We start from the raw sequence: 15,221 nt of genomic DNA on the forward strand, positions 1-15,221 counted from the left end.
AACGTTTAAAACACAAGTGTAATATTGAGAAATTGGTGTTAGTATTTTTGTTTTACAGACAATATAGATAATATCAAACAGAAAGAAGCCATATAAAAATAACGACATAAAATTTCACGTTCCGTTTGAAATTTGTACTCCACTGTTTTCTTAAGCCAACAGGCTGCTTATTCCTTCTTCAGTACCAAGCGCTTGATGCCCGCGCACGACGTCAAGGTCAGAAAAATGCGCTTTCTTTGACATCACTGCTATAGCAGAAAGTAAATTAGAAAACGTACCTCTTAATAATATTTTCTCAATTTCTGCATCTCTGATTCACTTGTTCGCAGATGAAATGTTCGCATATTCTCATCATCTGTGCACTGCCCATCTGCATCTCGGAAGCTGCGAGGATCCTGGCCCTCATGAACTTTTCAGCACGCAGCCACTACGTCATGTATCAAACGCTATTCAAAGGTCTGGCAGCCAGAGGCCACCAAATGGAAGTCTACGGACAATACCCGCTGGAGAAGCCGTTGCCAAACTATACTGACGTAGTCATAGCTGCTCCAGCATTTCTACAAGATGTGTCCATAGAGCAGATCAGAGGAAAGGGAGTATTTCAAATACTGACGCATTACAAACATAACATGCTGGACACTTGCCGCGCTGCTCTAAACAATCAAAACATCCTGAATCTCATGAACAGCAACAAAACATACGATGTCGTCATCACGTATCTTGGGGGACCAGACTGTTTGATAGGTTTTGCTCATCGTTTCAAAGCCCCGCTCATCGGTGTAACCGCCAGCACATGTCCCCCATGGATACCATATCGGATTGGCAATCCTGACAACACGGCGTATATTCCGAATTCATTATCTTCTTTTAGAGATCAAATGAATTTCTGGGAAAGGTTAGTAAATACAATGTATCACTGGGGTATGAAAATTTGGTATCACATTGAAGTTAATATGCTCATAGAAGAAACGTTGAAGAAGCATTTTGGAAAGGATTATCCATCGCTGGATGAATTACAGCGGAGCATAAGTCTCATGCTGGTCAACAGCCACTTCTCAGTCAACACTCCCAGACCTGCAGTTCCGACGTTTGTAGAAGTGGGTGGATTACACATAAAAAGCGGTGGAAAATTACCAGAGGTAAGTGTACAAACCAAACACGATTCACCTTCACAGTGGGTTTTCTTATGTTAGGTTACAAAAAAATACTAGTTCGGTATTTTTTCAGAAATGCGTGTTTTATTTATGTTGTAGACAAAAATGCTTGTTCAGCAATTTCTCATAAACTTTTCAATAGGCTTTGTACATAGCCTACTATATTAGAGTTTCTGCAATTGAAGGTCTCTCCGAGATAAGGATGTGATCAAAAAAACTATAATTCACGTTTCAGGAGAAATGAAAATAATTTCAGGGGCATATTTCGTTAACCTTATACTTACTAGCAGAACCATTTGACTAATCAAGAATGCAAGTTTATTCAGATATTGAATGCAATAAATGTTTATTATAAATGAATACTTCAAAATTACTTTTCCTTTCTAAGTCACATATTTCAATAATGTAATCTTCCATCCTTTTCCGGTGAGGTCTTCATTTAATAATGATGGCCATAAGCTATTATAATTGTATATTCTGTGTGACTCAGAAAGTATTTGTGAAATCCTAGTTGAAGAAAGACAACGTTATTTGTAATAAAGAATGTTGCTAAATAAACAAATCAATTATTTGGAATAAAAAATATTACTAAATAAACAAATCCATTATTTGAAATAAAGAATATTGCTAAATAAACAAATCCATTATTTGGAATAAAGAATGTTGCTAAATAAACAAATCCATTATTTGGAATAAAGAATATTGCTAAATAAAAAAATCCATTATTTGGAATAAAGAATGTTGCTAAATAAACAAATCCATTATTTGGAAAAAAGAATATTGCTAAATAAACAAATCCATTATTTGCAATAAAGAATATTGCTAAATAAACTAATCCATTATTTGAAATAAAGAATATTGCTAAATAAACATATCCATTATTTGGAATAAAGAGTGTTGCTAAATAAACAAATCCATTATTTAGAATAAAGAATGTTGCTAAATAAACAAATCCATTATTTGGAATAAAGAATATTGCTAAATAAACAAATCCATTATTTGGAATAAAGAATGTTGCTAAATAAACAAATCCATTATTTGGAATAAAGAATGTTGCTAAATAAACAAATCCATTATTTGAAATAAAAAATATTGCTAAATAAACAAATCCATTATTTAGAATAATGAATGTTGCTAGATATTCGATAGCCGTCCCAACCAGAGTTTAATAATCGGCCTCCTAATCAGTTCTAAATGAATATTTATATTTAATTCAATTTTGTGTTTAATAGAAACTCTAGTTAGGTAGGCTATCATTGAGAAATTTATTGGAAATGCAACGAACAATTTAGGCTACAAGAGAAATTACATTTTATAAAGAATATAAATGATGATTTATTATGCTAATCGATGACTTCAGTGCAGTGGAGGATATCATGTCCAGGGTGCTGTCAGGAACTTTAAATTTTCCGGAAGACTCCTAAGGACTCCCGTGGGATTTTGCCTCTGGGTCCAATCATAATTCCTATAACGTCCCATGCCTTGATGTCATATTCGGTCCATTATTTGGAATAAAGAATGTTGCTAAATAAACAAATCCATTATTTGGAATAAAGAATTTTGCTAAATACACATATCCATTATTTGGAATAAAGAATGTTGCTAAATACACAAATCCATTATTTGGAATAAAGAATGTTGCTAAATAAACAAATCCATTATTTGGAATAAAGAATATTGCTAAATACACAAATCTATTATTTGGAATAAAGAATGTTGCTAAATAAGCAAATCCATTATTTGGAATAAAGAATTTTGCTAAATACACATATCCATTATTTGGAATAAAGAATGTTGCTAAATAAACAAATCCTTTGTTTGGAATAAAGAATTTTGCTAAATACACAAATCCATTATTTGGAATAAAGAATGTTGCTAAATACACAAATCCATTATTTGGAATAAAGAATGTTGCTAAATAAACAAATCCATTATTTGGAATAAAGAATATTGCTAAATACACAAATCCATTATTTGGAATAAAGAATGTTGCTAAATAAACAAATCCATTGTTTGGAATAGCTTTAGAAATAATTACAAATATTCTAATATACGATGTCAGTATTTACTATCTTGCATAGCAGCCTATAATTATCCTTTCATACGTCATGACTCTGGGGAAGGGGTATTGTTTTGTAAACAAATGCCTATCTTTTTTTACGGTCGAATCTACAAAATTATAAGGAAAGTGAGGAACAAAGAATACAAGTAGTCAATACTGAATGAACTCGATTTAATCCTTTTATTATTCACCTTTACATCTGATTGAGGTTCTGGCTGATACAACTGTTAACAGACAGTACATGTCACTTGATGATACGTGTTAGAAAAAGAAAACTTGTTACATAGTGTACATCTAAAGTCTGATCCGTGAACTATGTTACTAGTCAGTGATGTATGCAATGGAGGAGAGAAGGAACTTGCCACCATACCCCATTATCTCCTAGTTTAGTTGTCTCAGCTGTGATTCCTTGATGGTGTCACATATAAGGTTCCAACCAGTTTTCGAACTGCTTACTAAACACACATACATACATTAATACGCTAGAAATTCCACTTCACACATCATCTCTGTATTCCTCATCTTTCACTGTTGCTACCTCTCGTCACTGGAACTCTCTGCCGCCTGAAGTCAAGGGCTGCCGAACATTGAAATCTTTCAAATCCAAGTTAGAAAATTATCTTATGACGAGTTGCCAAACTAACTTACTATTATGACAAGTGTTGTATTGCATGTTTCCACGTATTTACATTTTTTTTTTTAACGTTCTGGTGATATTTAACTTATTTTATATTTTTGTTTTCATATTTTCCGATAATGGTATATCTCTAATGTGATAAGTTGAGCTATATATAATCATAATTTTCCTTACTGTGTGTACTTAAAATATTGTATTCATTGTATGCTTTGTACTGCACTATTTTATTACTACTATTAGTATTATTATTACTATCATTATTATTATTATTATTATTATTATTATTATTATTAAAAAAGGTAAAGGTATCCCCGTAACATGCCATGAAGGCACTTGGGGGGCATGGAGGTAGAGCCCCATGCTTTCCATGACCTCGGCACTAGAATGAGGTGGTGTGGTCGGCACCACGCTCTGACCGCCTTTTACCCCCGGGAAAGACCCGGTACTCAATTTTATAGGAGGCTGAGTGAACCTCGGGGCCGTTCTGAAAGTTTGGTAAATTATTATTATTATTAGTATTATTATTATTATTATTATTATTATTATTATTATTATTATTATTATTATTATTACTATCCTTATTTTTCATTATTATTATTATTATTATTATTATTATTATTATTATTATTATTATTATTATTATTATCAATAATTGTCTTATTTTTTTATACTTTGTATGCCTCGTTTATTTTGACCTGCTGTTCACATTTTATTATGCTTTTTTTCTTTCTGTATGTTATATATTATGTCTGATTTCTTCTTACTTGTTGTTTACATTTTATTATTATTATCTTATTCAGTTTTGTGTGTAAAATTGTAGTGTACTTTGTAAATTTGTAGTGTTTTTGTTACTCCTTTTTACTCCTTAACTCTGCCAGGTAAAATAAATTATTATTATTATTATTATTATTATTATTATTATTAATTTTTTATCATTATTATTATTATTTTTTTAACTTGCATACTAGATAATCAAGAATTCATGCTGCAAAATATCTGAGACGCCACATAAACATACGAAAACACGTCAATCGTATGAACTATTTCCGTATTGCTATAGCAGGAGGAAACTTTGAACAGATATTTAAACAAAGGTGGAGCTCAGTAGTGCGATTAATGTTCATGCACATGCTGGTACGAATGGGCACTTCCGAACTAAAAATAGCAAATTATTTCACTCTCACCCCACAGGGGATTTCAATCTAAGTGACTTTTGATAACAGTCAAGATCCCCCTCTCTATACGTGCGGTGAAGTTTTCTTTATTTTACATTAAAGCTATTACATTTGCATTTTGTTTACTACTACGTGTACCTTCTGTTAAATAATCCCTTATATTTGTCTCAACAGTTGATAATGGCATGCATGGATTTAATGAATATTTTTAAAACACTAATCCAGAGAGAAGGTTTTCAAAATTTTCTGTTGGAGCACTACACACTTCTAATATTGTCATAATGACGTTTTTTTTTCTTTTTCTTCCTTTTTTAATATCATAGCATAACATCTTATTAATTATTGCATACTAGCCGTACCCGTGCGCTCCGCTGCACCCGTTAGAAAGAAATATAAAGTAATTACATAATTAAAATAGGACATTTGATCCAGGGAACATTCGTGTTTGATAGAAGGATAAATCGTTTAATATGTTACTTAATTTAGATTGCATCCAAATAATTAAAATGCGATCATTTTGTTCCAGAGACCACTCATTTGGTGCAATGACAGTTCCTTTAACATGTTCTTATTTGTTATTACATGCACCCATAGTTTAATGAAGATTGACATATTTTAGTTTTAATGTGTATGCTTTATATTACTTGCTATATGTTTCCATTGAATTATGGTAATAACTTAATTTTAACCCTTGTTTTCTACGTCTTCAGTAAATGGCGCTTGGCCCACTATGATTCTGAACCCTTCAAATAACTTAAATAGTGATACAGCATATATAGTGATATGTAATTATATTTCTTTCTTACGAAAATGTAAGAATTCACGATCTCCTATGTACCATTGCCATGGAATGAATAAATGTGTTTCTTCTTCCTAATCAAAAATTTTATATTTTGCACATAGGAGTTACTGCAGGAAAAACAACGCTATAATCTGAGGCGGCGGTGAAAATGTATTGTATTGTTATTTTAAAAGTCTTGTATATCCTTAAATATCAGTCCTATCAAAATTTTTCAAAGAATAAAACTTATCGGAAATCATTTTTAAAGAAACTTTTGTTATGTAACATGTGTCACAAAAATCAATAATAAACAAGATATTTCGATTTACTTAATTCAGGCCCCCTTATAACCCCCCTTTTAAATAATGTATTTTGAATGCCATATAGCATAAAATCTACGTTACAACGAACTTAATTTATATTCAAATTTTCATCGAAATCCGTTCAGCCAATATTGCGTGAAAAGGTAACAAACATACAGACAGACATACAAACAAAAATTAAAAAAAAAATAGCGATTTTCGGTTTCAGTATGGTTAATTATACATGTTAACACCAATTATTTTTGGAAAATTCAAAATTACCAGAAAATTTTTGGCTACAGATTTATTATTAGTATAGATTACGTTTATTATTTTTTAAAGCAGCACTTCAGGAAATTTCTTTTCTCCTACCTTTGCTCTAAATTACATTTCAAACGTCGTGATAATTAAATCGCTACAAGTAGGTTAAGTCCAATATTACAGACTGTGGCACTAACTTTCTACCTCTTAGAGGAATTGCCACTGCATTGAATTAGCTGTTCTTGACCTACAGGACTTGCAGAGGTACCTCGATGACGCCAAAGGGGGAGTCGTTTACTTCTCTATGGGCTCAATCATTCGAAGCGAGACCTTCACAGAAACCAAGCTGCGGGCATTCATCGACGCTTTCTCACAGTTACCGGAGAGTGTTCTGTGGAAGATTGGGAACATTTCCGGGTTTCCGACAAATGTCAAGACTGCAGCCTGGCTACCACAGCTTGAGATACTCAGTAAGTATCGTATGAATGGGGTCAGGATTCCTATGCAAATGCATATATTTATTGACCAGTTGAAAGCCATGCAAAGATATGTTATACAGGGGCATCATTTTATTTTTACTAACATTTTTGATATTAACCCGGCTGTACCTTTGGATCAACGGTTGAGAATCGTAAACACAGTTTGCTACCCCCTTCCACTACCGGAGTTAGATGATACTGGCGTAATATACAAACAAATCACTTTACTAGGTATAGGAGGGAAGAAAAGTAGGTCATCCATTTACATAAACTAGGAAATATCGCGATTTTGAGTTTGATAATTGTCATTAGGTTTTATTTAATCAAAATACAGTACAGTATTAACACTTAGTGTTTTTACTCACGAACTGAGCTGTCCATGCGGACGTATTCATTATGCAGTGTATATTATACTGTCTATAGCACATTAGCGTACAATATAGAGAGTGAAGTTAAATTGAAAAATAATCAAATATGGATATTTAAACACATTTTTGAAAATGGTGGCCGTTAATTTCGATACAGGCTTCAGTTCTAATGTACATTTTATCGCACTATAGACTATTGCACTTAATTCCAATTACCAGTTTCGTCCTTCGTACCAGGAACTCGTGTTGAAATAATTCTGTACCTACTCTATAAAAGAGTACCTTACGTACTGTAAATTCAACTTTCGCTTCTGCCCGATCCGAAAAGATAAAATTACTCAGACATTCTATCTACTGTCCGTCCGAGTGGTTACGTCGCAGGGTCGTAGAAAGGGAGATAATCAAGTGACAATTACTTACTTAACGAGGCCCTTTTATTTAAGTTATTTTAAACAATTGTATGGGTATAATATTACGTAGAAGTCCAATTCCTAACAGAAATTAATGTTTTCAGAAAAGAGCTAAGACAGCCCAGCCACTAGCCTTTACAGAGAGACGAATGGAAGCGAGTGGAGGAAACCGGGATGCGACGTAGGCAAATGGACGACAGTACCTGTGCGAAATGATTCAATATTGAAAGCTCTTTCGTCACTGGAAAACGCGAACATATTTTTGGAACGTACTGTTTACTGTGACCGTAAGACTACTATGAATATATGCGGCCTTGGTTCTGTGTGGAGGACGGTTGAACTTCATTAGCAGAAGGGATGGGAGTGACGTACATTCAAAATCTCAGGTACAGTAAAACTTGAAGTAAAAATAAAATGATGTCCCTATACATATTTTGAACGACTTTTGTTCTATAAGTAATGGATTAATACTATGAAAACTTCCTTATTCCCAGCTGATAGTGCTGACTGAAAAAGTTAAGTAAGTATATTTTTTGTAAACTGAAAATATTGGCATACAAGATATGCAAAAATTACTGATTATTGATTATGATTGTAAAACCCCTTGAAATTATTTTCTATATATAAAATAAAGATTATTCACGTGGATAGGAGCTACACTGGCCCTGGCCGAAGTAATCCTTAACGCTAAATTTCAATTTTCTTTCGTTGTAACTATTTGCAGACCATGTCAGACCATTGAAATTAAAATACTCAATCATTGGTTGTTGCAAACTTTGCGTAACTTGGAAAAGCAACTTATATTCAACTGTTATCACTACAATGGAAGAAAACTGAATTTATGCTGACTGTATGCATGCAAGTCCTACTGGTCAGCATTGGGTATGGCCCAAACAGAAGAAATTTTATTTTACCAGTGTAAAAAAATAAACCCCTCCAAAACATTTCAAGAAGAATTTTCTGTCTTCAAGACGTCAACTGAATACAAAAGATCTGTAGTTTTGTTTTGTTTATTTTATTTTTCAGCCTTATGGATACAATTTATCTTTGTGTGCCATACCATTTTAGACATTATATTATAAACATTACTTGTAAACAAGAATTTGTAGCATAAAATATTAGAGACAATTAAATATTTGTCTCAAAATAAATATTTTTCATGTCTCAGACAGACATATTTTTAAGAATATTGTTGTCAGTTTGTAGTTTAATTTCCCACTTGCTGTATTACATTGACCCAGTTCAATTTTAGTAATAATAATAATAATAATAATAATAATAATAATAATAATAATAATAATAATAATAATAATAATAATAATAAAAATAATAATAATGGTTTATTTTAACTGGCACAGTTAAGGCCATTCGGCCTTCTCTTCCACTCAATCAGTATGATAGAAAATTGCTACAATGCTATGAATATAACATAATTAATAAAATACAATACAGTTCAAAGCAATACAATACTACAATATAAGACAATATAATACATTTATTAATATAATACAATGACAATTCTTTTCATCTTCACAACACATATGAAATAATTATGTAATAATAATAATAATAATAATAATAATAATAATAATAATAATAATAATAATAATAATAATAATGGTTTATTTTAACTGGCACAGTTAAGGCCATTCGGCCTTCTCTTCCACTCAACCAGTATGATAGAAAATTGCTACAATGCTATGAATATAACATAATTAATACAATACAATACAATACAATTCAAAGCAATACAATACTACAATATAAGACAATATAATACATTTATTAATATAATACAATGACAATTCTTTTCATCTTCACAACACAGATGAAATAATTATGTAATAATAATAATAATAATAATAATAATAATAATAATAATAATAATAATAATAATAATAATAATAATAATGGTTTATTTTAACTGGCACAGTTAAGGCCATTCGGCCTTCTCTTCCACTCAACCAGTATGATAGAAAATTGCTACAATGCTATGAATATACCATAATTAATACAATACAATACAATTCAAAGCAATACAATACTACAATATAAGACAATATAATACATTTATTAATATAATACAATGACAATTCTTTTCATCTTCACAACACAGATGAAATAATTATGTAATAATAATAATAATAATAATAATAATAATAATAATAATAATAATAATAATGGTTTATTTTAACTGGCACAGTTAAGGCCATTCGGCCTTCTCTTCCACTCAACCAGTATGATAGAAAATTGCTACAATGCTATGAATATAACATAATTAATACAATACAATACAATTCAAAGCAATACAATACTACAATATAAGACAATATAATACATTTATTAATATGATACAATGACAATTCTTTTCATCTTCACAACACAGATGAAATAATTATGTAATAATAATAATAATAATAATAATAATAATAATAATAATAATAATAATAATAATAATAATAATAGTAACAGTAATGATAGTCATACCTAAATTAAATTAAAATATTAAACTCGATCACAATATAACTTCAATTTGACTGCGCCCGTAAGGAATCGTTTAGCCTTTTCTTGAAAGTGGTTATTGTCTGGCAGCCCCTAATCTTCTGAGGTAAAGAATTCCATTCACGGGGGACTGAGACAGTATGGTCATGTATGGGAAAACATACGTGGGTAAAAGTAACCCCATGTGCCAGGTAGTTTTGGTCCACAGCTTTGAACTAAGTTTTACCATATGAACTGTTATCACTGACTATTATCACAGTCTACTATATACAGTCATGAAGCTTGAGTTTTGAGGGTGCTAGAAACAAAAGACTGTGACGGTACTATTTTGCATTGCGTGTAATGAGGCGATATCAGCGATCCTAGTGGTGAGCAACTATCTAATGTTTGCATATTTACTATGTATTGAGCTTCGCGACTGTATATACTAGACTGTGCTATTATGAATGTTGAGATATTTTAGGAAATGTTTCCGAACTCGCATATGAAATTCGGAGCGTTATCTCCGAAATGTTCACAAGAAACCAGCAATATTTTTCAGTAGATCAAAGCAACCCCGGTTTACATTCAGTGGTTCTCATTACGCGGCCCGCGGGCCGCATGTGGCTTTCGGGAAGTTTATTGCTGAACTGATATCACTATTTTTTATCTGAGAATTATTCCTTAATTTCTCTAATACTCGTAATGTGCAACCGGAGATAACTTTAGTTACCCTGCATCATTACTGCCAGTGAAAGTGTTCAACAGCGACACGTATTTGTTTTCTTTTAAAAAATATTAGTGTCACTTTTCATGTCATTATTATGTCTTCATATACTAATGAGTTATGAACGTTTTTATCTCAACAGACATTGCAACAGCGTACATACTTTCAAATTTCGATAACAAGTATCCAAAACATTCTCAATCAAGGATAGAAAACTGAATATGTTGAAAATGTCCGTGATATCTGAACAGAAAGTAATGTATGCCACTATACATAAAAAGGAATTGACAACAAAAGCATTGTACCACGTAGCAGGAATTAGGGCATTATTTCATAGCTGTGCAGATTGTTAAAGAGTGCCTGCCAGTTGTATGTGACACTTGCTCATACAAGGACATCATTTTATTTTTACTTCAACTTTTATTGTACCTGAGTTTTTAAATGTATTTCACTCCCACCCCTTCTACTAACGAAGTTCCAACTGTCCACACAGAACCACGGCCGCAGTACTGAGTTAGTGATTATCAAAGCTCGGAACTTGGGGACTTGTGTCTTTGCACGTGGCTAAACGACCGGACTTCAATGTCAACAAACTCCCGCTTCCAGCACAAGGTACAGTCAGGTCTGCTATAAAAGTGGTTCCTGGCTGGAACAAAATATTGATAGTATTATGGTAGTTCGAAACACGTAATCTTACAGCATGTATAATAAAAATAAACATCATTTACATAAATTTACTCTTCTGCTCTGCATATTTTATTACAGTGTATGACTACGAACATTCGAAGATTTTCGAACCCATAACTTCTTCGCCTGTTAGTTAAACATGATTTAAAATGAGAAAAACTTATTTCCACGTCACATGAAATTATGGGAGCAACTTAAAATAAATATTTTAAGTGTCACTGTTTTCTGTTCTATTTTCAGCAGTTGCTACCTGATCTCATATCTGAGAAAGATAAGTATATCCTAAATTTTTCTCGAAAATAGATTTCAATTAGTGTGTCACTACTAGGGAAGGTCCCTCTACGACTTGATCCATGGCTATGGACAAATTTTCCACCAATTTAAGGGACTGCAATGTCTTTCAATGAATGCCGTTTCCAGCCTTTAGTTTGTGTGTGGCACAACTTACAAGATATAAGCTCTCCATTCTCAGAAAATAATGTATCTCCTCCGAATTCCTCCACGAAATTCTGAATGCCGTTTCCAGCCTTTAGTTTGTGTGTGGCACAACTTACAAGATATAAGCTCTCCATTCTCAGAAAATAATGTATCTCCTCCGAATTCCTCCACGAAATTCTGTACCTAAAATTTAAAAAATGTATTTTCAAACTACTGTAATACCCATTCGAACAACACATATTTTCTAATTCCTATAACAGACCATTTATTTGTAATTCTCTGATTGTCATTGGCTTCAACATGACACAGTTTCCTCGTCCGTAGATGTGACCACTTTCTTAGTACATATGACTGTCCTTCAGCGCTTACAGCGTGAGCTTTGTGTACGTTGTACCTGTAACCTTACCATGCACACGACACACCAGTCCCCAAGTTCCGAGCTTTGGTGATTATAGTACGTTTCAGAAATATGTTCGCGTTTTCCAGTCACGAAAACTTCCAATAAAGAATCATATTTTCGCACAGATACTGTCGTCGCATCCCGATTTCCCCCACCCGCTTCTCCTCGCTCCACTGTAAAGGCTAGTGGCTGGGCTTTCTTAGCTCTTTTCTGAAAACATTGATTTCTGTTAGGAATTAATTGGACATCTATGTAATATTATGTAACTGTTTAAAGAAACTTAAATAAAAGGGCTCCGTTAAGTAATTAACTATCACGTGATTCCCCCCCCTTTCTACAATCCTGCGACAGAACCATTTGGACGGACAGTAGATAGCATGTCTGAGTAATTTTATCTGTGCGGGTCGGGCAGAAATGAAGACTGAATTTACAGTAAGTAAGGTACTCTTTTATAGAGTAGGTACAGAATTATTTCAACATGAGTTACTAAATATGAAGGACGAAACTAGTAATAATTGGAATTAGATGCAATAGTCTATAGTGCGATAATAGGCACAAAAGATCTGAAGCCTGTATCGAGATGAACGGCCACCATTTTCAAAAATGTATTTAAATAACCATATTATGATTATTTTTCAATTTAACTTCATTCCCTATATTGTACGCTAAGTGCTGTAGACAGTATAATACAGGGTGTTTCAAAAATACGGGGCATAATTTCAGGTATGTATTTCCCACATGTAGACAATCAAAATTGATCATTACAACATGTGTCCGGAAATGCTTCATTTCCGAGTTATGGCCTTCACAACATTGAAATTCACCGGAACGTTTTTCTTTCCGCAGGCCGTTGTCATTACAGAAGATGTTCAAAATGTCCACCTCCTGCTTGAATACAGACCTCACATCGATGTCTCATTGACCTGCGAACACGATCCCAAACTCCAGGATTATTGCGTATGTCCTCAGAACATGCCACAATTCGATTCCGAAGGGATTCCAAATCAGGCACCGGAGATGAATAAACCAATGATTTTAAATGGCCCCACAAGTAGAAATCGAGAGGGTTCAGATCAGGTGAGCGTGGAGGCCAAGCAATTGGGCCACCTCTACCTATCCATCGATCAGGAAACCTTCGATCCAAGTACCGGCGAGCCAGCCGTACGACTGAAGTGTGCAGGAGCGCCATCATGCAAGAAGTGAATGTGTTGACGATTGATCAGTGGAGTGCCTTCTAAAACATGAGGTATGGTGTTTTCCAGGAAGTTTGTGTACGCCTGCCCCGTAAGTCTGTTTACAAGCACATGGGGTCCAACTAATCGATCACCAATGATACCGGCCCACATGTTGAGGGAGAACCGCACCTGGTGATGAGATGGAACAGTTGCACGTGAGTTTTCATACGCCCATACATGCTGATTGTGGAAATTTGTTATGCCATCTCGTGTGAACTGTGCTTCATCTGTAAATAATACTAAGGCAGGAAAGTTCGGGTTTATACCACACTGCTGCAAGAACCACTGACAGAACCTAACTCGTGCAGGGTAATCTGCTGGTGACAGGGCCTGTACACGTTGCAAATGATAAGGATACAATTGATACTCTTTCTACAGTCTCCAGACAGTCGTATGAGGAACAATGACTTGCAACGCTACCCTTCGTGTGCTGATAGAAGGAGTCATGTTCACAGCCTCTAGAATCTCCTCCTGTACTTCTGGAGTTGTAGATCTTGGTCGTCCCCTTCCCAAACCAGGAGAGTTAAATTTTCCATACTCGTACAGACGGTAATGGAGACGTACAAATGTGTTCCGATCTGGACATTGTCGCTGTGGGTACCTCTCCTGGTACAAACGACGAGCCAGCGCAGCATTGCCGTCCGCCTTACCGTACATGAAGTGTATCTCTGCCAGCTCTTGATTTGAATACATGTCGCACAGTCTAACGCCTACACAACACTGAATGTAACCTTCGCCTCGGAATCAACTGTCAGAGTGCCCTCTTAATGTCTCCTTTGACGGCAACGACCTGCGGAAAGAAAAACGTTCCGGTGAATTTCAATATTGTGAAGGCTATAACTCGGAAATAAAGCATTTCCGGACACATGTTGTAATGAACTATTTTGATTGTCTGCATGTGGGAATTACATACCTGAAATTATGCCCCGTATTTTTTAAACACTCTGTATACACTGCATAATGAATACGTTCGCATGGATAACTCAGTTCGTGAGTAAAAACACTCATTGTTAATACTGTACTGTATTTTGATTAAACAAAACCTAATGAAAATTATCAAACTCAAAATCGCGATATTTCCTACTTTACGTAAATGGATGAACTACTTTTCTTCCCTCCAATACCTAGTGAAGTGATTTGTTTGTATTTTACGCCAGTACCGTCGAACTCCAGTCGTGGAAGGAGGTAGCAAACTGTGTTTCCAGGTCTGAATCATTAATCCAAAGGTATAGCCAGGTTAAAATTAAAAATGTTAGTAAAAATAAAATGGTGTCCCTGTATTAATATGGTACTCTCATGAAGTTCCTTATCTGAGAATAAATTTGAATATTTAACTTGGTTATGCATCAACAGATTGTTCTTCGCTTTCAGAGCATCCCAACGTACGAGTCTTCATAACTCATGGAGGGAATCTGGGAACTCAAGAAGCTATTTACTTCGGCGTACCCATGATAGGCATACCCATCATGGCTGACCAGCCACTCAACGTCAAGTACTGCGTGTCCAGAGGAGTGGCTGTACAGCTGGATTACGACTCCATCACAACAGAAAACGTCCTCAAGGCTCTGAACAAAGTGCTGCATGATGCTAGGTGAGTTGGTCATCGAAATTATATTAAGGTAGG

At 34.0% G+C, this 15,221-nt stretch overlaps 1 protein-coding gene across 1 annotated transcript in view; it reads left to right on the forward strand.

Annotated features, from left to right (window-relative positions):
* Positions 1–15,221, forward strand: part of LOC138691832 (UDP-glucosyltransferase 2-like) — a 33,538-nt gene that overhangs the window by 10,350 nt on the left and 7,967 nt on the right. Inside the window, exons 2-4 of the mRNA XM_069814331.1 lie at positions 330–1,139; positions 6,626–6,842; positions 14,969–15,188. Of these exons, the coding sequence (XP_069670432.1) occupies positions 330–1,139; positions 6,626–6,842; positions 14,969–15,188 (1,247 nt within the window). The remainder of the gene's footprint in view (positions 1–329; positions 1,140–6,625; positions 6,843–14,968; positions 15,189–15,221) is intronic.

The sequence above is a fragment of the Periplaneta americana genome, chromosome 2 (genome assembly GCF_040183065.1).
Source record: "Periplaneta americana isolate PAMFEO1 chromosome 2, P.americana_PAMFEO1_priV1, whole genome shotgun sequence".
Lineage (NCBI taxonomy): Eukaryota > Metazoa > Arthropoda > Insecta > Blattodea > Blattidae > Periplaneta > Periplaneta americana.